This window comes from Candoia aspera, chromosome 2, assembly GCF_035149785.1.
Source record: "Candoia aspera isolate rCanAsp1 chromosome 2, rCanAsp1.hap2, whole genome shotgun sequence".
NCBI classification, from domain to species: domain Eukaryota; kingdom Metazoa; phylum Chordata; class Lepidosauria; order Squamata; family Boidae; genus Candoia; species Candoia aspera.
In genome coordinates, this window is record NC_086154.1 from 241,296,739 (window position 1) to 241,322,155 (window position 25,417).

At 38.7% G+C, this 25,417-nt stretch overlaps 1 protein-coding gene across 2 annotated transcripts in view; it reads left to right on the forward strand.

Moving 5' to 3' along the window:
- The first annotated feature begins 16,025 nt into the window (after nucleotides 1-16,025).
- Nucleotides 16,026-25,417, forward strand: part of SLC38A9 (solute carrier family 38 member 9) — a 55,229-nt gene continuing 45,837 nt past the window's right edge. For both annotated transcript variants that reach the window (XM_063295661.1, XM_063295662.1), the window contains exons 1-3: nucleotides 16,026-16,127; nucleotides 17,368-17,511; nucleotides 22,268-22,400. In XM_063295661.1, coding sequence (XP_063151731.1) covers nucleotides 17,408-17,511; nucleotides 22,268-22,400 — 237 coding nt within the window. In that variant the 5' untranslated portion in view covers nucleotides 16,026-16,127; nucleotides 17,368-17,407. The remainder of the gene's footprint in view (nucleotides 16,128-17,367; nucleotides 17,512-22,267; nucleotides 22,401-25,417) is intronic.

Here is a 25,417-nt window from a genome sequence, read left to right on the forward strand (position 1 = left end):
GCATTTCAAATTCCACAGGCTGCAAAACTAAAGGTCCACTTTGTAACTTTTTATTTTAGGGAATTACCTTTATCTTTTCTACTTCTGTAATACTGTTCTTGAGAAGTGATGACCAGTGGTGTATCCTGTACTTTATATACATTATTGGCAATTTTATGTTCTGTTTACTTTACTAATGATTAGCATTTTTATAATACAGCTCAAAGTTCTCTATCAGTTGCATCGGAAGAGAGATTAAAAATACTAACTTTCAGCCTTTTCTATAGTGGTTTTGAAAGAGGAGAACACCCTCAGTCTAATGACTTCCAAATATGATAGACATCAACTCCTATCATGGCCAACCATGAAAAGCTGGTCAGAAATCTATCTACACTTTATTATATTCATTTCAATATATATTTTATGTAACAGTTGAAACTTTTTAAAGAAAAAAAGCAAAAGAAAAAAGTACGAAAAGCACAAAATAAATAGACAAGAAATTTAAGCATCATTAAACTGAGTAAAATTTTTCAAAGTAGTATTAGTTTAGTTCTATGTATTTGAAGATTTTACATCATATTAAAACTACAGATCATTGTTACATTCAAGTTAAAATATAGGCATTATCAACAGTAATCAGCACAATATGAATTACACATCAAAGTGAAAAATTACCTAGTCAGTAAAAAAATTATCCTTCTTTAATAAATCATCCAAGAATTTATGTTAAGAGAAACCTAGATTTTGGATGTGGTACACACATGAGTAGAATTATAGTCCAAAAATGGTTTCCATGTTAGATTAAGTTCTGTATCAGACCTGTATTTCAAATACGGAATTATTTTCACCATTAAGGCATATTACCACAATTTAATTTTCCATGTACAAAGCTAGTTCAGTATATTTTATAGAAATACAAGTTTTAGTATCTAATAGAAAAATGGCAGGTTAAAAGCAAATTCAACTTTTAATTTCATTGTGTTGTAATTTTCCAGAATTGGCGGGTTTTATGGCATTGCCAGCAAATATGGAAGAATTACCTGACCTGTTATTTTCAAAATATCATTGTCATAACAAACACAAAAATAATTCTAATACATTTGTTTCCAAAAAGTTTCCTTTTCAAGTTTACTCTTTTTCAGAGCAGACTTCCTCAACCTGGTGTCACACTGGACTTAAATAGCTGAACAAGTGTGGCTGGGGATTGCAGGATCAATATATATGGAGGATACTGAATTGGGAAAGATTGTTTTAATGGGTCCCTGCTTTAATGGGTCCCTTATAAATAGTCCAGTGAGGAACAAATGCATTTTTGATCAATTGAAATGTGATGAGAAAAACATTCAAAGTCCAGATTGAGGCAATGTCCTCACCAGCTCAACTTGTGATTCAGATTCCTAAGAATCCTTAGGCAAGAAGAAGAATAGAAGTCTGGTATTGGTTGTTTAAGTATATCTGCATCAGATTACAGTCTTGGAGAGTTTAGTAGTCTGCAGATGTACAAACTAAGTGCCATGCTGTGAAGAACAGGGCAAATTCATTTCCCAGGTAGCATCTTTCTAAACTGAATTTGACATCACTAGTCGCCAGGATAAATACGGTTATGTGTTTTCCCCATCAGCTGGGACTGAGGCAGAAGAAGGCTGACAAGTTTATGAAAATTTTGATTAAATTCAAAAGGGGTAGAAGTGGCACCAATCTCCAAAGGAAGATGGTGGTTCAGTCTCATACTGTATTTACTCCTGAGTAAGACGGAAATCCCACCTCCCAAATAAGAAGATTAATTTTGAGGGAGGGACAGCTTTTTTAGTGAATTTAATACTTTTTTCCAATGCCAGTCACCCTTTCCCCTTGCTTTATCCCACTCCATTTTGTAATGTCCTTTCTCTCCTCTTCCCAGAGTGCATCCAGACCACTAGTTTAATGTGCTTCCTACCTGTCTGCCAGGCAAATCAAGTCTGTCCTAAGAGCCAATTTCTACTCTGCCTTGATAATGAGACCAGTTAGTAGTTCTACAGGTAGTCCTCGACTTATGACCACAATTGGGACTGGAACTTCCGTTGCTAAGCAAGGTGGTTGTTAAGAGAGTCACACACGATCTTACAATCTTTTTTGCCATGGTCATTAAGTGAATCGTGTGGTTGTTAAGCAAATGCAGCTTCCCCCTTGACTTTGCTTGTCGGAAGCTGGCTAGGAAGGTTGCAAATGGCAATCACGTGATCCCAGGATGCTTGCAACCATTGTAAATACATGCAGTTACCAAGTGCCTGAATTTTGATCACATGACTGCAGGGACACTGCAATGGTCATAAGTGCGAGGACCAGTTGCAAGTCACTTTTTTCAGTGCTGTGGTAACTTTGAACAGCTGCTCAACAAATGGTCATAAGTCGGCCACCTGTACATGCAGTGATTGGGGCCTGAGTTTCCCCTCCCCCCAGTGTTCCCACTCCCCAATTGCTGGGTAGGAAAAACAGGCACCACTGCTGTCCTATGGCTAACAATGGGGTGGCAGTCTCCTAGAAGTAGTCTTACGGTAGGTTTGTTGACAACTCTGGGCTACTTTGCACTCTCATTGTTGCTCCTGTCCACTGCATGGATCACCTGCAATGTCTGATCTATGGAGGTGTGGTGATGGCCCCTGCAAGGTAAAATGACATTGGTCACCTGATTCCTCTGGATCAGGTGCTGCACATGATCAGTGTGGCAGGTAGAGGTTTACGGTGGACTGTGTAATGTACAGTAGCATTCTTATTGTCCCCTCCCAGATGCCCAGTGTGACCTGCCTTCACACGGTCTGGGAGATTTGGAGGGGAGAACATGACTCTTTGAAGCCTTATGTACTCTCCTTTCTAGATCCCTGTACATCATGCCAACTGGAATCAGCTCCTAGTCCACTCAGCCATGGAAGCTTAACAGGTGACTTTGGGCCAGTAAGCTCAGCCTATCTCAAAGGGTTGTTGGGAACATGGGAGAAGGAAGTGGTTGGTAGTATCTCCTAAATTAAAGGTAAGCTATAAATCAAATGAATACATAGGAGACCCAATGTCTCCTTTCGTATTGCAAGGTGTGCATATATAAGAATAGCTAGTTCTGGCTCTAGTCCCATAAGTCGTTACATGGGCAAGTGCCTCATTGTTGATCACTGCTGCCGAAGCCAAAATGGCCATAGTGGGAAGTAACATCAGGAACCCAAGAAGAGAGGATTTGTCCAGAGCAGTTAAAAGCAGCCAGTAGGGACTGGGATCCGCTGAAGCACCACAAATTGTACATATAGCAAGCCTTTGTTGGGAGATCTGTTACATACTGCTTTAACATTGCAGCAGATAAATCCAAAGGTTGGTGGCTTTGGTTATGGGCTTGGGATGAGACAAAAGGTTCATGAGGACATTCATATATGTACAGGTAAATGTGACATGTTCACATATATTGGAGAAGGAAAAATACCAGCATTCATTTCAGTTGGAGTTAGCAAGTGTAGTGTGTCAAGATTGTGAAGCCAGGCATTGCATAGGTGTCTAACCTTATTATTTTCTATTTTTCCTTCTGTGGGACTGCTCAGGCTAGCAATTTCAATGGATACTCTTTTTTGAAGATGGTTTGCATTTCTGACTAAAAATTAAATGGCACATTTCAGCTAGCTGAACAGTAACTATTAAACACTACATCAAATACACTAGATAGGGATCAAACTCCCCAAATCTTCAATTTTTGTAACTTCCCCTCCCCCAAAAAACTTAGAAAAGAAGTATTTTCAAGCCAAAATCTGTATTTCTCCATTCTTTAAGTTCATACCAGGAAGTAGCTTCCATGTTATATAATAGTTCATCTTTTAAAAATTGGAGGAACATCTGGTTTTAAAAATTAGAAGAGGTGGCGGAAATGCTAAAAAAATGTAGATTTTATTCCAAACAGATGGGAGTGACAGTGCAATTCAATATTTGGAAGAAAACTTCACATCGGTAGGGCTTATTATTATGGGATTGTAGCATGGTATATGCAACTGATTTATAATCGGGTAACATCTGTTACTCAGATGGGTCTGAAGTTGTCCAGCAAACCTAATGTTTGACTACGTTGCCCTGCCGTTATTTGCATGGCTACCAGATCTAGGCTGCAGAAATCTGGACAAGCACAAGATGGCAACAAGGAGGAACAATTATAGTTTGCTTTTGCCAAAAGATCCAGATTTTTGCAGCCCAGATCTGGTAATCCTAACTATTTGAGGTCTCCACTCCCAAACTATTTCACCTTTGAATCTTCTAGGTCACTGATCACACCAAGCACTCTACCACCACTTTAAAAGAAAGAGACAGGGTGGAAAGAACAAAAAAGAGAACATAAGTGCCTTTTAAAGCAGACAGAATCTACTCACTTTCTCCAAGTCCAAATTTTAGCTCGCTCTATAGCTCTTTATTGATGTTGAAACAAACACAAGTGATCAGGAAAACGAAAGTAAAACACAAGTCTGAACCCAAACACAAGTCTGAACCCAGATGTCTGAACTGCTATACTTGAACAATTAAATTTAACCCTATCATTTCCCAGTTCTACAGAGAAAGTGAGAAAAGCAAAGAAGGAGAAAAATGGACATAAGGTGAGAAAGTGAGAAAAGCAAAGAAGGAGAAAAATGGACATAAGGAAAACCAGAAGTTGATCTTGAGACAGACTGGCATGCCAAAGCCTGAAAAGGTTAAAAACTAATTATTTAGTCTGTTTCTATACTATATCAAATTTTAATTCCAACTCTAGATTACTTCCCAGATACACAGTACCATAATATTAATAACTATTTCCCTGATTATAACCTATACAAGAGAACAAGATGATGCTACTATAACATTCTGTGTAATTTAAAGATGTTTTGATTGCTTAAATTTAAATGATAGACTTATTCCATGACTGATAAATTAACCAGGCCTAATTAGACTTGCTCAAATTCTCATACCAAGCCGTTCTGATTTAAGACAAAGATGGAATCATGCTTACCCTTCAGTTTTAATAACCTACAACTATATAGACTTTATTATGTATTACTCAATAGATCTCCTTTAATATCTAACAGTACAACTTCATAAATCACTAATCGGACATTAATTTTACTGGGTGTAATAGGATTTGCTCCAAAGTAAATGTCTTTTGGGTTGCAGGCTAAATTAGATTTTCACCATCAGGTTTTTCTGCGAAATTCTAATAATGTTCCTGAATAAAATAATTTGGAAACCTAATGCAGTTGTCTTAAGATTTTGGAAACTGAGCAAATAAAGTAGTGCATGAATTGACTTATTAGATCACCTAACTCTTGGTGTTTATCTAAACAATGGCCAATCAGATGCTCCACAGAAAGCTTATAAGCAGGAGATTGAGATAACTAAGCCTGATTGCTGAAGTCTAGCATCTAGTCATAGGAAAAAATAAATCATAATGTTGAGATTCTTTTATTATGAAACCAATTAACACAAAGTACGTAGGTTGTATGCATTATAAACTTGACTATCCTGTTGTCCAAAATTATTAATGACAACGAAGTGTAACTTGTAAGCTTCTTCCAGAAAATACAAATGGGAGGAACACAGGAAATATTTATTTTTACAATTCATATCCTCCTTTCTGTCATAACAGCAGAATTAGAATTACTATCAATTATAATTATAGTAAAAATCAAGGAAAGCATGCCGAGCATGGCTTCTGGAATTCAATTCCTTAAAAAATAGCTCTGCTCTTGGTCACATGACCAAATTAGAATGGGAGGGGACTGTAAACGATGGGGCAATATTCCAATCCACTGCTCAATTCTCTCTTCCATAGGATGGATTGAGAGATTTTCTTGTCTACAGCCCCCAGCTAGACCAAACCCATTTTCAAGTTTGATCTTCCTTTTGCCAGCTTCTCTCCACACAAAATCTAGTTTAATTCTGTTCTGTTCCTGATGGTCCCAACCCCCCTTACATAATTTCTTCGTAACATTCCATTGAGTTGGAAAGAGTAATAACAGGAACTTAACTATCTCTTTTTTGCTCTGTTGGTGAAAAGTATTTGCAGCTGTTGAGAAGAGACAGTCGGGAATGTAGCATATGACAACTCTGCAAAATTCTGCCCATTTTTCATACTGATATTTCCGAGTGTGGAAACAAAGAGAAAGTTGCTTAGAATTTTTGCATTATAATGTAGTGCATTGTCAGAGAGAGCCAGTTTGGTGTAGCAGTTAAGGCAACAGGCTAGAAACTGGGAGACCATGAGTTTTAGGCCTGCCTTAGGGGTGAAACCAACTGGGTGACCTTGGACCAGTCACTGTCTTAGCCCTAGGAAGGAGGCAATGGCAAACCACTTCTGAAAAGCCTTGCCAAGAAAACTGAAAGGACTAGTCCGGGCAGTCACCAGGAGTCAACACTGATTTGAAGTCACACTTTTTTTAGAGCCAGTTTGATGTAGTGGTTAAAGACAGCAGGTGAGTTTTAGTCCTGCCTTAGGCACGAAGCCACCTCAGTGATCTTGGGCCCATCATTTACTCTCAGCCCTAGGAAGGGGGCAGTGGCAAACCACTTCCAAAATCTTTCCAAGAAAACTGCAGGGACTTGTCCAGGCAGTCGCCAGGAGTCAAGATTGACTTGAAGGCACCCTCCCCCATTGTCAGAGATAACTGGGAGAGGCAGCAATTACAATCATATGATATCGTCTGTAGGTTGAATCATGGCAACTGGATTTCTTTCTTTTTAGTAGAAACATTTTGCTGCTTGTCCAAGCAGCTTCTTCTCAGGCAAGCAGCGAAATGTTTCTACCAAAAAGAAAGAAATCCAGTTGCCATGACTCAACCTACAGACAATTCCACCTGGATGACTGAGAATCTTCATGGAATCATATGTTACATATTTAGCTGGGGTTAAAGCTGATAGGTTCTCACAAATCTATGCTAAAGGTTTTTACAAACTGTCATCTGCCAGATCTCTATTGATAAAATATAATATGCATAGAGATACCTAATGCAATTATTTCTCAGTATGTATTATTGGACTTGTTATATCCTGTGATACAAAACAAAGACATAGGATATGCAGATCTGATAGGCATGTACAGCAAAAATAAAAACCTTATGGCATCTTCAAGCAATATTTTTATTGACAACATAGATCAGAATAATTAAAGCAATGTTTTTTTTACTGGTAACGTATGGCTGTGAAAGCTGAACATGTGAGTGTGAGGAATGGATTGTGAGGTGTTACTAATAGCACTGTGGAATGTAAGAAGAACCAGTCAGTCAGTCCTGTACCAAATAAAGACGATTGCCCCTTGTCAAGGTGAACAAGCAGACAGTCACATACTTTGTGTGTGTGAGCGGGTGATGGGGCTAGAAAAACAAGGAATATGCTTGACAAGATTTATAGAAATGGAACAAAAACTGATCAAGCTGGAGGGAGAGGATTAAAGATATCACAGAAAGTTGTGCAGATTATCACCAGGGATAGGTTGAAATGTAATCAAGAGGCAGGTATAACTCAATGGCATCAGAGGTATCTGGAAAATCTAGCGGTTTTGTCAAAATGAGGAAAGTTGTTTCATGTCGTGATGCTAGCTCTGCTGCTTACATAGGTCTTGCGTCGCAATGTTGTGATGCACTTTTGTCATTTCCCCCCTTTCTCCCCGTACGTCTAAATGGTAGCCAAATAACACAGCATAGCATGCTTAATTCTGAAATCATCCCACAGCAAGAATTATTATATAAATTAAATAATTATTATACCAATTAAAAACCCCAGTCACTAAACCCAATATTATTAAATGATCACGCTTTTTATTATGTGCCATCCAGTTGATGTTGGGCATCCTGTTACAATGCTTCCTTCAAAGCTAACTCTCGATGGCTGAGACACTTAATGCTCCTTTAACTCTTACAAAGAAGCAACTCTTCTTTCACTTCACTGTGTAAAATGAGTGACGGCATGGGTTGTCTATTATTTTTATCTCTATGGCAAGAAGCTAAACTCACTCCATAGAAGCAGCATGAGCCACTCTAATTTTTACCTCTATGGTGAAGTCCCATGTTTTTCTTCGGAATCGTGAGGAATTGTTCAACTCTGCCGAAAGTGCTAATAAGGACCGAGATGGAGCGCGCGACCCATTGTGCTTACAACAGCAATAGTACTTCCTGTTTTTGCTGTTTGGGAGACACCGGAACGAGGCAGCATCGAAGCTCCAGGCTCGGTAAAATAATAAATACACTTCCAGGTAGAGAATCTGCATTGGATCTAGTGATTCAACTGTTTGGGGTGTAACTCCGTCGTACCTTCCGATAAAGTTGATTTCTTTTACATCACTACAAAAAAAAAGTGACCAGCATAGGTATGACGTAAGCAGAAGATAAGAGCATTTAAACTCACGGGTGGCTACTAGAATTGGTTCGCGGTGTGTTCAATTTTCCGATTGAGAATAAGTGAATCTTTAAGAATATTCTTGTTGCGTTGTGCTCAGTAATAGTATTAAGGGTGACATGATTTGATTGGTGATTGGTCGCTAGATTTCATGGAGAAAATCTGTGTGGTCGCTAGGAGGTGAAAACGACTTTATGGCACATAATCAGTTGTTGCTAGTTTATTGTGTACAGTACCAGCCCTTCTACATAAATTCTGGAGGAGATGTGCTGTTTCATGTAACCTTTATGCTTTTGCTACAACAAAATAGACAAGTGCTGAAACTTGGTCCAGCCCCAGGGCCCACTGGTGATGGGCCTCCTGACCCAACCCTCCCATCCATATTGATACGAATGGAGTTTATACTCACTGGTGCAGTGGTACCAAGGCATCGTTTTGAGAGAAAACAAACATGGCCTAAGTTTGTATGTGCTGCACTGTAAGCCACAGCACCAGTAACCAGCCACGCTGCTTCTTGAAGTGTCTGCTACCTGGGCAGAAGAAAGCCTAGGCTTTCTTGGTGACCTTCGGATGAGTTGAAGTAAATTGATGTAGAACTGTGTTTCTCAATCTTGGCCACTTTAAGATGTGTGGACTTCAACTCCCAGAGTTCCCCAGCCAGCCATGCTGGTTGGGGAATTCTAGGAGCTGAAGTCCACACATCATACAGTTGCCAAGTTTGAGAAACACTGATTTAGAAGCATCCCCCTGGAGAGAACGTTGAACAAAACAAAGCATTGAGATGGGACCAGCACTGCAGTATAGATTTTCCTAATGGCAAATATATAAAGCTTTCTTAGTTTATCTTAGAATGTTGGAGTCCCCAGTTACTATTTATAGGAACTTTGGACATAAATAAAGGGCCAAGGCAAAAAAATGGTAGGACTCTTAGATGACGAATTTTCTTCAAATAGTGGACCTTCAGCTTGAAGGTTAGTTTAAATAAAACATAACTATGGGATCATCATGCTTGAAAGTGCCCCAAGCAAAAGCTGAAATTCCATGTAAAAATAGCCTCCAACCTACATTAATATGATTTGGAGCAAAGAGTAATCAACTGACCAGCTTTTCCCTGCTGTTCATCAGTATGATCCCAAGTTTCAGAGAACTACTTTTCTGATCTCAGAACACACCTCTCCGTGCCTGTGTACTGCAATAAGGAGGGAAAAAGTATCTCTCTGTGTTCAAATGTCGTATCTTCATCAGGCATCCTTCCCTGATGTATCAACTACCTTCTTCCACCCAGCAAATTTGTTTTGGAAGGTTTCTGGTCCACCTGGAATAGATTTTAGGAAATGTGCAAGAAGCAGTAGTGGAAAGATGCGCGTATGTTTCTTGTTACATTAAACTTAGCCCTGAATGGGCAGATAAGTTCACATAATGGTTGTGTGCCACTCCTTACCCTGAAGGTCCAACAGTTTGGCCACATCTGATTTAGGAAGCCCCAAATGTAATTTTGTACAGAAAAAATGTCCTCTATAATTTATTCAAAATGCTTATACACATTGGTGTTGAACCAAGCAGTAATTTTTCCTGGGTTATTAGATTTTGATTGCAAAAATTCAGAAGATTTCTGGGGAAGCAATGGCAGACTGAAGATGGCTCTGCAGAGAGTGGAGCCAATGGCTGCGGTGAAAGAGAAGCTAGTGAATGGATTGGCTCCCCGAACTCCTTTCCAGATCAAGGAGTGGACCAGGATTGCTCTCAAGTGTTCCTTACAGAGTCTCCCCGTGAGGAGAGCGTAAAGAGTAGTCTCCAATGGGTTTCAGAGCTCTGGGATCTGGGAGAAAGTCATCTCACCTAAGCCACGGTTTGGAACCTTCAAACGGACACTGGGTTCGTCTACTTCCTCTCTTAACCACTTCTGGAAATGGCTTTTAACTATTTTTTGGATATTAAGAAACTTCAGAAAGGCAAATTTCATTACACTGGGTGATTCATCTTCAATCCTCAGCGAAAGAAGTTTCATGTAAGTTTAAGAACTTAAAGAATTTTTGTTTATTCGAATATAAACAGCAAAAGGGTGATTAGAACGTTGGTTCTGGAAAGTTACAAACGGAGTATGGGGCCAGATTGACTGGAAATAAGATTTTGAAACTAATTATAAGAATCCTTCCTGTGGTTTGTTTACAATCCTATTAAAAATATATGAAGATTTTGAATTTAAGTTTAGAAATCTTTCCATGGGAAAATGTTGAGGATTAGAGAAAAATATGTTAAGAGGAGACCTTGAAGGCTGGTCACTAGAGACAACCAGAAAGAACTAAAGATTATAATTAAAGGAGAAGAGACCCACTAATACAAAATGGAGAAAAGTATTTTAACTCTGGAAGAATTCAAGGATATTTGGCAATAATGTACTTAGAACTTTCTCGTAAGATTGTCTGCTACTATAAAAATGGGTTTAAAAGAGGAGATAGAAGAGGATACAAATGAGAATCAGGCTGTTTTGGATATGGATTTAAAAATGACAGGCTATAAGAATGATATGGACAAAGATGTTACACAGGACTTACCAATGAAACCAGCTGATGTTTTAATAGCTAAAAGGGACACACATATAATAAATCAGAAGAGTAACTTGGATGTGTGGATTTCAACTCAGAAGAGTGATTTGGACAACTTTCTTATCCTGGACTTACAAAAGAGATGTGCTATACTTGTGAAGGAGTTCCTGAGAAAAGATAAAGAGAAAATGAAAAGAAATCAGCTTTCGGGACACTACTTAAAAGGAACAAACATCAAGACTTTTAAAAGAAAAAAGAAGGAATATAAAGTTGTCTTATTTGATCAAAGTTAAAATATACGTGATGTTTTTTCTAGTAGCTTTTAATGGATTTTTCTTGACCAGGACTGAATGACGAGGCTTTAAAGATTTGTTTATAGATAAGATATGGGAAGAAGAGATTTTTTGTTGTATTTTTAGAGCAAGTGATAAGCTATGGTCTTAAAATTGAAGGAAAGTGTTAAACTCGTGAAAGAGTTTCTGAGAGGAGCCGAAGAGAAAATGATAACTTTGGTCTAGTGGTTAAGGCAATGGGCTAGAATCCAGGAGACTGTGAGTTCTAGTCCTGTCTTAGGCATGAAAGCCGGCTGGGTGACCTTGGGCCACTCACTCTTTCTCAGCCCAACTCCCCTCACGGGGTTGTTGTTGTGGGGAAAATAGGAGGAGGAAGGGGTATTGGGTATGTTCGCTGCCTTGAGTTATTTATAAAAATAATAAAGACGGGATAGAAAATAAATAAAAAATAAGAAAATAAGAAATTAATTTGTGGGACATTACTTGAAGGGATTAAAGATTTTCAATATGTTGTTTCTAGTAGCTCTTAATGGAGTTTTTAAAGTTAAGTTTGAATGACCAGGCTTTAAAGATTTGTTTATAGATATGAGATAAGATATGGGAAAAAGAGGGGTTTTTTGTTGTATTTTTAGAGAAAATGATAAGTTACTGTGTAAAGGAAAGGAAAGGAATATGAAATTGATTTGTTTAAGGTTAAAATATATAGTTATTTCTGGTAACTCTTAATGGACTTTTGCTGATTAAGATTGAATGACTAGGCTTTATTATTTGCTAATAAAGATGAGATATGGGATGAAGAGACCTTTGGTTGAAATGTTAGAGAAGGTGTAAGTTACTGAAATTGTTTCTACTTGCCTTGATGAAGGGGGAAGTCATTTCTTTATATATCTTTTTTCTTTATATATTCCCCCTTTTTTCCCCTTTTTTCCCCTTTTTTCTTTTTTATGTTTTTCTTAGCTTTTAGTCACTATTTTTTAACTTTATTTTTTAATTTTAATAAAAATTATTATTTAAAAAATCAGACCTATAGATGGCAGCAAAAAGATATTGAAAACTTCAACTGTAGCTGCTATCCAGATTTTTCTAGCCTATATCTGGTAACCCAATTTTTCCCTTATTTGAAACAACTGATTTTGAAATTTTTGAAACTAAAATGCTGGCCATGGCTTTGCTTAACATTTTTAAGTAATAGAATACTACATTATTATTTATATTATTGTTGGCAGAGGACTATTTCAGGAACAAACGTCCTGAATATATAATTACAATTGTTCACTTTCCAACTCCTTCAGCAAAGGATCGTTACCTTGTCGTGGTGCTGGAGCTTGAGCACCTCAATGATGCCATGAGCTAAACCGTGAAGGGCCACCCAAGACGGGAAGGTCATGACAGAGAGGTCAGACTAAATGCGATCCCTGGGGAAGGTAATGGCAACCCACCCCAGTATTCTTGCCGTGAAAACTAAATGGATCAGTACAACCAGAGATATGTTGGTATACCATCGGAAGATGAGACCCCCAGGTTGGAAGATGGTCAAAATGCTACTGGGGAGGAACAGAGGATGAGCTCAACTAGCCCCAGACGTGATGGCGCAGCTAGCTCAAAGCAGAAAGGACAGCTAGCAGCCAACGGTGCTGGTGGTGAACGGCAAATCCGATGTTCTAAGGATCAACACACCATTGGAACCTGGAATGTAAGATCTATGAGCCAGGGCAAATGGGATGTGGTTATTGGTGAGATGTCAAGATTAAAGATAGACATTCTGGGCGTCAGTGAACTGAAATGGACTGGAATGGGCCACTTCACATCAAATGACCACCAGATCTACTACTGTGGACAAGAGGACCACAGAAGAAATGGAGTAGCCTTCATAATTAATAGTCAAGTGGCTAAAGCAGTGCTTGGATACAATCCAAAAAACGACAGAATGATCTCAATTCGAATTCAGGGCAAGCCATCTAACATCACAGTGATCCAAATATACGCCCCAACCACAAATGCTGAAGAAGCTGAAGTAGAGCAGTTCTATGAGGATCTGCAGCACCTACTGGACAACACGCCTAAAAGAGATGTTATTTTCATCACAGGAGACTGGAATGCTAAGGTGGGCAGTCAAATGACACCTGGAATTACAGGTAAGTATGGCCTGGGAGAACAAAACGAAGCAGGACATAGGCTGATAGAATTTTGCCAAGACAATTCACTCTGCATAACAAATACTCTCTTCCAACAACCTAAGAGACGGCTTTATACATGGACTTCACCAGATGGACAACACCGAAATCAGATTGATTACATCCTTTGCAGCCAAAGGTGGCGGACATCTGTACAGTCGGTAAAAACAAGGCCTGGAGCTGACTGTAGTTCAGATCACGAACTTCTTCTTGCACAATTTAGGATCAGACTAAAGAGATTAGGGAAGACCCACAGATCAGCTAAATATGAGCTCACTAATATTCCTAAGGAATATGCAGTGGAGGTGAAAAATAGATTTAAGGGACTGGACTTAGTAGATAGGGTCCCGGAAGAACTCTGGACAGAAGTTGGCAGCATTGTTCAGGAGGCGGCAACAAAATACATCCCAAAGAAAGAGAAAACCAAGAAGGCAAAATGGCTGTCTGCTGAGACACTAGAAGTAGCCCAAGAAAGAAGGAAAGCAAAAGGCAACAGTGATAGGGGGAGATATGCCCAATTAAATGCAAAATTCCAGAGGTTAGCCAGAAGAGAGAAGGAATTATTTTTAAACAAGCAATGCGCAGAAGTGGAAGAATACAATAGAATAGGAAAGACAAGAGTCCTCTTCCAGAAAATTAGAAACATTGGAGGTAAATTCCAGGCAAAAATGGGTATGATCAAAAACAAAGATGGCAAGGACCTAACAGAAGAAGAAGAGATCAAGAAAAGGTGGCAAGAATATACAGAAGACCTGTATAGGAAGGATAACAATATCGGGGATAGCTTTGACTGTGTGGTCAATGAGCTAGAGCCAGACATCCTGAAGAGTGAGGTTGAATGGGCCTTAAGAAACATTGCTAATAACAAGGCAGCAGGAGACGACGGCATCCCAGCTGAACTGTTCCAAATCTTGCAAGATGATGCTGTCAAGGTAATGCATGCTATATGCCAGCAAATTTGGAAAACACAAGAACGGCCATCAGATTGGAAAAAATCAACTTATATCCCCATACCAAAAAAGGGAAACACTAAAGAATGTTCAAACTATCGAACAGTGGCACTCATTTCACATGCCAGTAAGGTAATGCTCAAGATCCTGCAAGGTAGACTTCAGCAGTTCATGGAGCGAGAATTGCCAGATGTACAAGCTGGGTTTAGAAAAGGCAGAGGTACTAGAGACCAAATTGCCAATATCCGCTGGATAATGGAAAAAGCCAGGGAGTTTCAGAAAAACATCTATTTCTGTTTTATTGACTATTCTAAAGCCTTTGACTGCGTGGACCATAACAAATTGTGGCAAGTTCTTAGTGGTATGGGGATACCAAGTCATCTTGTCTGCCTCCTGAAGAATCTGTATAACAACCAAGTAGCAACAGTAAGAACAGACCACGGAACAACGGACTGGTTTAAGATTGGGAAAGGAGTACGGCAGGGCTGTATACTCTCACCCTACCTATTCAACTTGTATGCAGAACACATCATGCAACGTGCTGGCCTTGAGGAATCCAAGGCTGGAGTTAAAATCTCTGGAAGAAACATTAACAATCTCAGATATGCAGATGATACCACTTTGATAGCTGAAAGCGAAGAGGAACTGAGGAGCCTTATGATGAAGGTGAAAGAAGAAAGTGCAAAAGCTGGCTTGCAGCTAAACCTCAAAAAAACCAAGATTATGGCAACCAGCTTGATTGATAACTGGCAAATAGAGGGAGAAAATGTAGAAGCAGTGAAAGACTTTGTATTCCTAGGTGCAAAGATTACTGCAGATGCTGACTGCAGTCAGGAAATCAGAAGACGTTTAATCCTTGGGAGAAGAGCAATGACAAATCTCGATAAAATAGTTAAGAGCAGAGACATCACACTGACAACAAAGGCCCGCATAGTTAAAGCAATGGTGTTCCCCGTAGTAACATGGCTGCGAGAGCTGGACCATAAGGAAGGCTGAACGAAGGAAGATCGATGCTTTTGAACTGTGATGTTGGAGGAAAATTCTGAGAGTGCCTTGGACTGCAAGAAGATCAAACCAGTCCATCCTCCAGGAAATAAAGCCAGACTGCTCATTTGAGGGAATGATATTAAAGGCAAAACTGAAATACTTTGGCCACATAATGAGAAGACAGGACACCCTGGAGAAGATGCTGATGCTAGGGAGAGTGGAGGGCAAAAGGAAGAGGGGCCGACCAAGGGCAAGGTGGATGGATGATATTCTAGAGGTGACGGACTCGTCCCTGGGGGAGCTGGGGGTGTTGACGACCGACAGGAAGCTCTGGCATGGGCTGGTCCATGAAGTCACGAAGAGTCGGAAGCGACTAAACGAATAAACAACAAACTTTCCAACTCATATCTAGGGCTGCCGTGCAGATTTCCTTTAGTCTGAAATCTTAAATACGCTTATCTTTAAATCCCATTATACATACATCTACACACACACACAAGACTGTCACGTTCCTTGGTGATTTTTTTTGAAAAAGTACAATAAAATAATATTTGTAGGTGATTTTGCGTAAATATGCATAGTTTAAAAAAGTATTCAGTGTAGGCAGGATAACATTTCCTGAGACTGAGTAAGCCCCAGTATTTCCATAGTTATCTTTTGACTTTCTGTGACTTGCTTTTTTCTCCTAATTTAAGCAATTGATTTATGTGTTCTTCTTTATTTCCATTAAAATACGCTGTACTGCATCTGTTCTGGAATGTGGATGACTGTTTATAGTCTGCCACTTCTCTTTTAAAAGCTGCTGTTTATATTTCAAATCTCTTTTAATCGTAAGTATCATAATGTTTTCTCATTAAAAAGCAACAGAGTATGATATCCCACTACTTGAGCTACAGAGTCACATCTGCCCCACTGAATGCTTAAGGTACCCCAGAACTCATGGAATTCTTGTCTAAGAGTGCATCTATATATTTATTTAAACCACTTCCCTGCAAGTCTAACAAAAATGTTATCAGAGTGATTTGTACAATGTCAGTAATAAATATGCAGATACAGTCAACAGCACTAGAGGTTTTCAGTGATATTTCTCTGAAGTATCTCTGCAGCTTGTACACAGGATTGCTTGTCATTTTGGAACCAGCTGCAGATATGTACAATCCCATAATATTGACTGGTTTGGAGAGTTGATTTTTTTCCCCCTTTCATTGTGATTTATTTGAATACAGAATAAAGCTGATGTGGGGTTTTGGAAACACAACAATTCTGCTGAATCTGTGGGTGGTAATTTCCCCATTTCCAAAAGCTCTTGCTTCACTATATGTTGTGATTCCTGAACTCCACTGGTGTAAGAAAATGGCTTAACAAAGGAACCACTTAGATGTTGGGGGATTGTGGGGAATGTTCAAGCTGTTTTTGCTATAGACAGACTTGTCACTTAGGGTTGTTGTAAACCAGTATTTTTCAAACCTGGCGACTTCAAGATGTGTGGACTTCAATTCCACACTGGGAATTCTGGGAGTTGAAGTCCACACATCTTAAAGTTGCCAGGTTTGAAAAACGCTGCTGTAAACCAGGCTATATCTTAACTTGTAAGTAAGGAAGGTAGTATTATGGCCTCTCCATTCCTTATTCAAGTGGGCAGCAGATTTGCACATCGTGCTAAAGTATAAGGTGGTTAGTTTGGTTTCATTTTAATATGTGCTGTGAATGCAGCCATTATGACTTAGTGGGTTGTGCAAATTCACCCAATGTTTTCTTAAATTATCATGATTTGTGAACTCAAGTAGCTTAGCCCTTTAAAAAAGTTGCTATTAAAATATCAGTCAAAGTACCTCTGTGTTAGAATTCGATTATACTTTGCATCTATAATAAAACTTAAAATAAAAAGAAAGGCCAGTCATTTCAGAGTATATAGTTGGGGGAAAAGCCCCCTTTTATTTAGTAAAGTCCCACATAAATGTGTGTTTTCAGGGAGAATTTCATTTCTTCTATAATTGTTTTTCATTATATGAGGAAACTTCAGATAAATGAAAAGACAACCCCTTCTAACAGTATATCTATTTCATTTTTTAAGGTTAAAATAAACATAGTAGGTGCGAAATCATTCTTCTCTAATGGAGGAAGATGCTACACCTCTTCTAATTCCTGTGGGAGGTGATGAAAATGATCTCGGAGTCCTTAATATTCAGATTAACCCAGAAGACCTGAAGGGCAAAAGGTAAGCAGATTATGTTTAATTATACATTTCAATAATAATATGAATGGTTATTGGGGGGGGTTGTTAGCAGTATTCAGTTAAAAAAAAACTCTGGTTGCATAACATCTTCATTTTAATGCTATTTATTTCGGTTTATGCTCCTGCTTCATTAGATCTTAGTTTAAGTTTATAGTGGTACTGTATATCGTGTAACAACTGTTATATTAGGGTATCTGCTGGATGACTGAATGTAGAATACAAACACAGCCATTAATACTTGTTTCCAAACCAACTTTCAAATAGTGACTAGTTTACTAAATTAGCCCTAATTGCCTGATTTCATACAAACAAACCACACTTCTTAGGTTTGTATCATTTGTCTACTAGTGGCTAATTTTCTGGAATTACATTGCCAACCATGTTTTAGTCTATTGTATTGTGCATACTCAGTGAATGGCTGGGTTCTCTGTTCAACCTGAGCCAGGGTTTTAATAATGGCTTGTTGAATAAACTACACTGACTGTTTGTAAGGCAGACTGTGATCTTTAATTGAGGTTAAATGTAATTTGGGCCTCCTGTGTCATGGATAACAGCAAACAGCCACCATCTTCAATCCATTTAACCCAGATACTCTAGCCTACCACAGTCCTGAGATATAGCATCTGTATTAAAAGAATCCAGGATGGTGGCTGTTTAGAGTTCAAATAACATGGTAAACCTAACATCTTGATTAAAGAGTAGTATGCAGGAAGGGGGTTCAAAATGGTTTTTGGGCATTGTAACTGAGATGTATTACTTAGTATATTGTGCAAACACAGCAATAGCTGAGATATATGTAATGCTTACCCATAGTTTACTAACCACAATGGCTGACTTCATCTAACAGCTAAGCCATAAACCAAACAAACCACATTATAGCTTAATGAAACCTGCTCACTGAGTGCAAAGTGTGTTGGACGGCTAGCATCCTACAGAAGAGCAGCCTAGTTTGAGAAAAAGGATCCTGCTTTAAATAACTATATTTAAATATAGTTAGTTCCATGGTACTGTTCTAGAATAAGAATTACTGTCTGGAGCATGGCTTATTCATAGGATGTGTGTTGTCTTAAATTATAAATAGATGTCCCCTAGTTGTTTGGATGATGCCTGGCTGCTATGTGTTTTATTTTTTACATTATGTATTTTATTTATTTTATTGTAAGCTGCCTAGAGTCACATATGTAAGATGGGCAGCTATATAAATTGAATAAATAAATAAAAAGAAGACTCTAATTCTTAATTAAATGTAAATGTAGTATGATTACTGGATGGGAAAGCAGGAAAAGTAAAATTTTGATTTTTTAAAAAATCTTGTTTAGTACCTCCACTTAATATGAGATATCTGGAATGAAACTACATTTTACAAAATTATTTATTATTTAATAAATTTATTATTTAATTAATAATAAATAAATAAATAATACATTTTACAACTGGTATTTATAACATCTGACCTCATGACTTTTTACATAATTGTTAAAAATCTAAGAAATTTTTAATCTGTGAAAACCCTAATTATATTTTGAAAAATTATTAGGACTGCCAACTTTCTTCTTCCTTATAATTATGTGCCATCAAGTCATTTTCAACTTCTAGTGACCACCTAGATAGATTTTCTCCATAACGATCTGTCCCTAACCTGGTCTTCCAATGGTGTACCCATCGCCACTGTGAGTCCATCCACCTTCCTGCTGGTCGTTGTCGTCTTCTCTTTTTTACCACCTTTCTCAGCATTAGAGCCTTTTCCAGAGAGCTGGGTCTTCACATAATGTGCCCAAAGTTGGATAATTTGTGCCTTGAGTGAGAACTCTGGGTTGATTTGTTCAATGATCTAGCAGTTAAGGCTTCATATTAATCTATACTGTGCCTTTTAATGCACAAAATCTCATTTTGTGACAAATGGGAATGCAGGGGGTAAAACTTTTGTATGTCAGGTCATAATATCTTAAATTAAGTTTACATGGCACTGTAAATCATGATGCAATTTGCTTGCTTGTAGATTAGAACAGTATGTGAACCCAGCCATTTTTTTTATAAAATAGAAGAAATAGAATAGAAATAGAAGAACATTTTTTTATAGTTTAGCATAGTGTATGAACTTTTTGTCCATTGTGACTTATTCAATAAACCACAATTAAGGAAACTGTAGTTTAACATGCTATGTGAATATATCTGGTGTCTGCTGAAGATTGGCTTCTGATGTGGGTGACAAAGGCCTTAATGGCCAAATTGGAGAAGGTACCTATATTTTTGTAATCATTATATAGAAAGAGGAGAACTTTTTAAGAATGGAAGAGAGTTGTACTATGTTTCTAAATTTGCACTTTCCTGCATTTTTCCATAGTACAGTGTTTATTTATTTATCAAATTTGTCACCGCCCATCTCCTCCGACCAGAGGGACTCTGGGTAGTTTACAATATAGAATAAATATACAATAAATAATTCATTATACTTGCATAAAGGCAGAGCAAGTTTAGAGAGTAGGTGAACACTCTGTGCAGAAATATATTCATTAACAGGGCTTATTCTGCAATGTAAAAAAGGAAGGTAAGTCTGCCTATGTGAATATTGCTCAGGAACAGAGAAAAACAAATCATAACCTATCCATAGATCTCTGGAATTTTCAGCTTTATCCCAAAATTGGTGATGTCTGGGTTTACATCTCACTAAGCTTTTGTGCAATATGCTAAGCCATATGTGGTAGGTTTGGTTTGGGCTGAATGTATTATATAAAGCCAATCATTGTCTCCAAACCATGATTTATGGGCTAGTGTATTGTGTGAGCCCACCCTTTCTGGTTTATTCAGTAAGCCACAATTAAACTGTGTGGGTTAGCGTAGTGTATGAGCACAGCTGAAATTGGGTTATTTGGTTATACAATCAGATACTATGATGTGTAACTGTGGTTTATAGCTTTGCAGAGTGTGTGATCACAGCCAATTATGGATTATTTAACAATACAATATTAAACAACTGGTGACTTAGCACGTTGTGGGAATTCAGCTGATGCATTGTCTAAGGTATGATTTTTCATGACACAGTAGTTGTGGCAGGAACACCGCAGAACTGCTGCCTTCCTCAAAATGGTGCCTCAAAAAATTCAAGACTGCAGTTCCCAAAGACTTTGTATCTGAAATTATTTTTTTAAGTTTAAGGAAGTCAACAATATATCTCTTCTTTTACAAATTGATTATATATATTTTGGTCTCAAAGTCATCTTATTTTCTTCATATATGAGAAAGATGTGTGTTTCCTAAAAACTTACTCAGTTCTTAGCAATGGGAAAGTTATGGAAATCCAAGGCATAGGAAGCCCTGAAACCTATTGTATAGCCAGGTTAAGTGCAAGTTTGCACATGCTTATTTCCTGAATCATTGCTACAACATCAGAGGATGACTTGCAAATGCACAGAACAACTTTTGCAGGCCAAACACCACTAGGGGGGCTTTGACTCCACTTAATGCTTCAGCTGTGATTAATGAAGTTAGACACAGGTGTGAATCAGCTCTAAAAAAACTACAGAAGAAAACCAAAGGAATCTTAAGAGTAGGGTGGAGTTGGCAAACTTCGAGGAAATCTGTGTCCCAGCTGACATCATTCTGGGCATGGTTGTTCTTGCATTTGTAAAGTGAGCCCTACTTGGGGAGAATGTGCCATGAGGTCAGTGGCAAATGGTGTAAGGCTGTGGGATAAACAGTTTGCACTATCTTATTTTGGAAGACTTTTAAGAAAATATTTCTGGAATGACATTTAATCCATCCTGTTCAAATGCTAACACAGATTCTTCCATTTCCTCAAACACAGACCATTTATGTATATAATTTGTGGTTCCAGGGGTAACTTTATTGGTATTTGGTTAGTTGGAGAGACACTGAACTATATGTTCTGTGGCTAACCTAAGTGTGTCATTTTTATTTTGCTCTTCTCCCGTCATAATAGATTACACAGTTTGTAGTTATGGTGTGTAGTTTCACACAAATAATCCAGAGTAACTGAGGCTGCTACTCCTTTTTAATTAGACTGCCTAAAATATGGAAGTATCAGAGTCCAACTTCGCTGTTCAGCTTGGTTTGTATGGTTCATTTGCTCATGGTTATCTGACCCAAGTAACTGAATTTTCTGGTTTCACACAATATGCTAACCCATAATCTAACCATGTGGAATCCGTTATTAAATATGATTGCCTAGTTCAATGATTCTCAACGGTGGCAGCTTGAATATGTATGGAATTCAACTCCCAGAATTCCCCAGCCAACATGCAGAATTCAGGCAGTTGAAGTCCACACATCTTCAAGTTGCCACTGTTGAGAAAGTTTGTGGCTCAGTGCATTGTGTCAATACCATTATGGTGGTAGATCCTGAACAGCGTAATGCATTTCTTTGCACCCTCATTAAATTTTGGAATGAGGCTATTGGGTTTCAAGGTGATGAAGAAAAGGCAGTGTGTCTTGCCTGACAGCTGTATATGAGAAATCTTGCACCGATAGCCTCTGAATCTTCTAAAATTATTCTCTATGAACCTTTTATAATTAAAACTGATGTGATTGAAGTAGCTAGGAACATGCTTGTTTTTAAAAATATAAACTTTACTAACTTTATGTGCTTGTCATTGTAAAGATATAAATGCATAAAAATCCTTTTCAGAAATAAATAGCGATTTGTTGTCATTATCAGTGACAGTCTGGCCCCTTATTAATTCTGACTTAAAGAGTATTCAGGATTTTTTTTTTTTTTTAGGCCATTCCACATAGAACCGACAAATATCGTTAGTGTGAACGATGATATACAGAGAGTAACAGACGAAGCTTCAGCAATGAACAAGCGGATTCACTACTACAACAGGCTCACTTCGCCTTCTGACAGAGCACTGGTAAATGAAAGTTGGACTATTGCAGAATATCTGATAGAAAAGCCTATCAGCCTTGGGGTCTTCTCTGGATCATTTAATTTCTAGCAGCAATATTCTATCAGACATAATCTGATTGATTTTCTGTATGACTTTGAGAGCTATCCTTTCAACTTGTTTATCTTTTTTATTGATTTGTATATCTGGAAAGAAGGATGTAATATGTCTGACTGACTTGGTCAAAAGATTGGGTTATACAATAAAGCAGCTGTATGAAGATCTGCGTATTTCTCAAATGCTATATAACTACTAGTTCTTGTTGTCTATTCTTTTAGTCGCTTCCGACTCTTCGTGACTTCATGGACCAGCCCACGCCAGAGCTTCCTGTCGGTCGTCAACACCCCCAGCTCCCCCAGGGACGAGTCCGTCACCTCTAGAATATCATCCATCCACCTTGCCCTTGGTCGGCCCCTCTTCCTTTTGCCCTCCGCTCTCCCTAGCATCAGCATCTTCTCCAGGGTGTCCTGTCTTCTCATTATGTGGCCAAAGTATTTCAGTTTTGCCTTTAATATCATTCCCTCAAGTGAGCAGTCTGGCTTTATTTCCTGGAGTATGGACTGGTTTGATCTTCTTGCAGTCCAAGGCACTCTCAGAATTTTCCTCCAACACCACAGTTCAAAAGCATCGATCTTCCTTCTCTCAGATTCTTCAGGAGGCAGACAAGATGACTTGGTATCCCCATACCACTAAGAACTTGCCACAATTTGTTATGGTCCACACAGTCAAAGGCTTTAGAATAGTCAATAAAAAAAAAATAGATGTTTTTCTGAAACTCCCTGGCTTTTTCCATTATCCATCGGATATTGGCAATTTGGTCCCTAGTTCCTCTGCCTTTTCTAAACCCAGCTTGTACATCTGGCAATTCTTGCTCCAGAAATTGCTGAAGTCTACCTTGCAGGATCTTGAGCATTACCCTACTGGCATGTGAAATGAGTGCCACTGTTCGATAGTTTGAACATTCTTTAGTGTTCCCCTTTTTTGGTATGGGGATATAAGTTGATTTTTTCCAGTCTGATGGCCATTCTTGTGTTTTCCAAATTTGCTGGCATATAGCATGCATTACCCTGACAGCATCATCTTGCAAGATTTTGAACAGTTCAGCTGGGATGCCGTCGTCTCCTGCTGCCTTGTTATTAGCAATGCTTCTTAAGGCCCATTCAACCTCACTCTTCAGGATGTCTGGCTCTAGCTCACTGACCACACTATCAAAGCTATCCCCGATATTGTTATCCTTCCTATACAGGTCTTCTGTATATTCTTGCCACCTTTTCTTGATCTCTTCTTCTTCTGTTAGGACCTTGCCATCTTTGTTTTTGATCATACCCATTTTTGCCTGGAATTTACCTCCGATGTTTCTAATTTTATGGAAGAGGTTTCTTGTCCTTCCTATTCTATTGTATTCTTCCACTTCCACGCATTGTTCGTTTAAAAATAATTCCTTATCTCTTCTGGTAACCTCTGGAATTTTGCATTTAATTGGGCATATCTCCCCCTATCACTGTTGCCTTTTGCTTTCCTTCTTTCTTGGGCTACTTCTAGTGTCTCAGCAGACAGCCATTTTGCCTTCTTGGTTTTCTCTTTCTTTGGGATGTATTTTGTTGCCGCCTCCTGAACAATGTTGCAAACGTCTGTCCATAGTTCTTCCGGGACCCTATGTACTAAGTCCAGTCCCTTAAATGTATTCTTCACCTCCACTGCATATTCCTTAGGAATATTAGTGAGCTCATATCTAGTTGATCTGTGGGTCTTCCCTAATCTCTTTAGTCTGATCCTAAATTGTGCAATAAGTTCGTGATTGGAACTACAGTCAGCTCCTGGTTTTGTTTTTACCGACTGTATAGATGTCCGCCACCTTTGGCTGCAAAGGATGTAGTCAATCTGATTTCGGTGTTGTCCATCTGAGGAAGTCCATGTATAAAGCCGTCTCTTAGGTTGTTGGAAGAGAGTGTTTGTTATGCAGAGTGAATTGTCTTGGCAAAATTCTATCAGCCTATGTCCTGCTTCGTTTTGTTCTCCCAGGCCATGCTTACCTGTAATTCCAGGTGTCAACTGACTGCCCACCTTAGCATTCCAGTCTCCCGTGATGAAAATAACATCTCTTTTAGGCGTGTTGTCCAGTAGGTGCTGCAGATCCTCATAGAACTGCTCTACTTCAGCTTCTTCAGCATTTGTGGTTGGGGCGTATATTTGGATCACTGTGATGTTAGATGGCTTGCCCTGAATTCGAATTGAGATCATTCTGTCATTTTTTGGATTGTATCCAAGCACTGCTTTAGCCACTTGACTATTAATTATGAAGGCTACTCCATTTCTTCTGTGGTCCTCTTGTCCACAGTAGTAGATCTGGTGGTCATTTGATGTGAAGTGGCCCATTCCAGTCCATTTCAGTTCACTGACGCCCAAAATGTCTATCTTTAATCTTGACATCTCACCAATAACCACATCCCATTTGCCCTGGCTCATAGATCTTACATTCCAGGTTCCAATGGTGTGTTGATCCTTAGAACATCGGATTTGCCGTTCACCACCAGCACCGTTGGCCGCTAGCTGTCCTTTCGGCTTTGAGCTAGCTGCGTCATCACGTCTGGGGCTAGTTGAACTCATTCTCTGTTCCTCCCCAGTAGCATTTTGACCATCTTCCGACCTGGGGGTCTCATCTTCCGATGGTATACCGACATATCTCTGGTTGTACTGATCCATTGAGTTTTCACGGCAAGAATACTGGGGTGGTTGCCATTACCTTCCCCAGGGATCGCATTTAGTCTGACCTCTCTGTCATGACCTTCCCGTCTTTGGTGGCCCTTCACAGTTTAGCTCATGGCATCATTGAGGTGCTCAAGCTCCAGCACCACGACAAGGTAATGATCCTTTGCTGAAGATATAACTACTAGAGGTGATCTTAAAAATAATTTCATTGGTTAGCAATGTTTGAGAAGCAGATTTCAAGGCAGGGCAAACCCTTTTAAAGTAAGGCTGGTTAA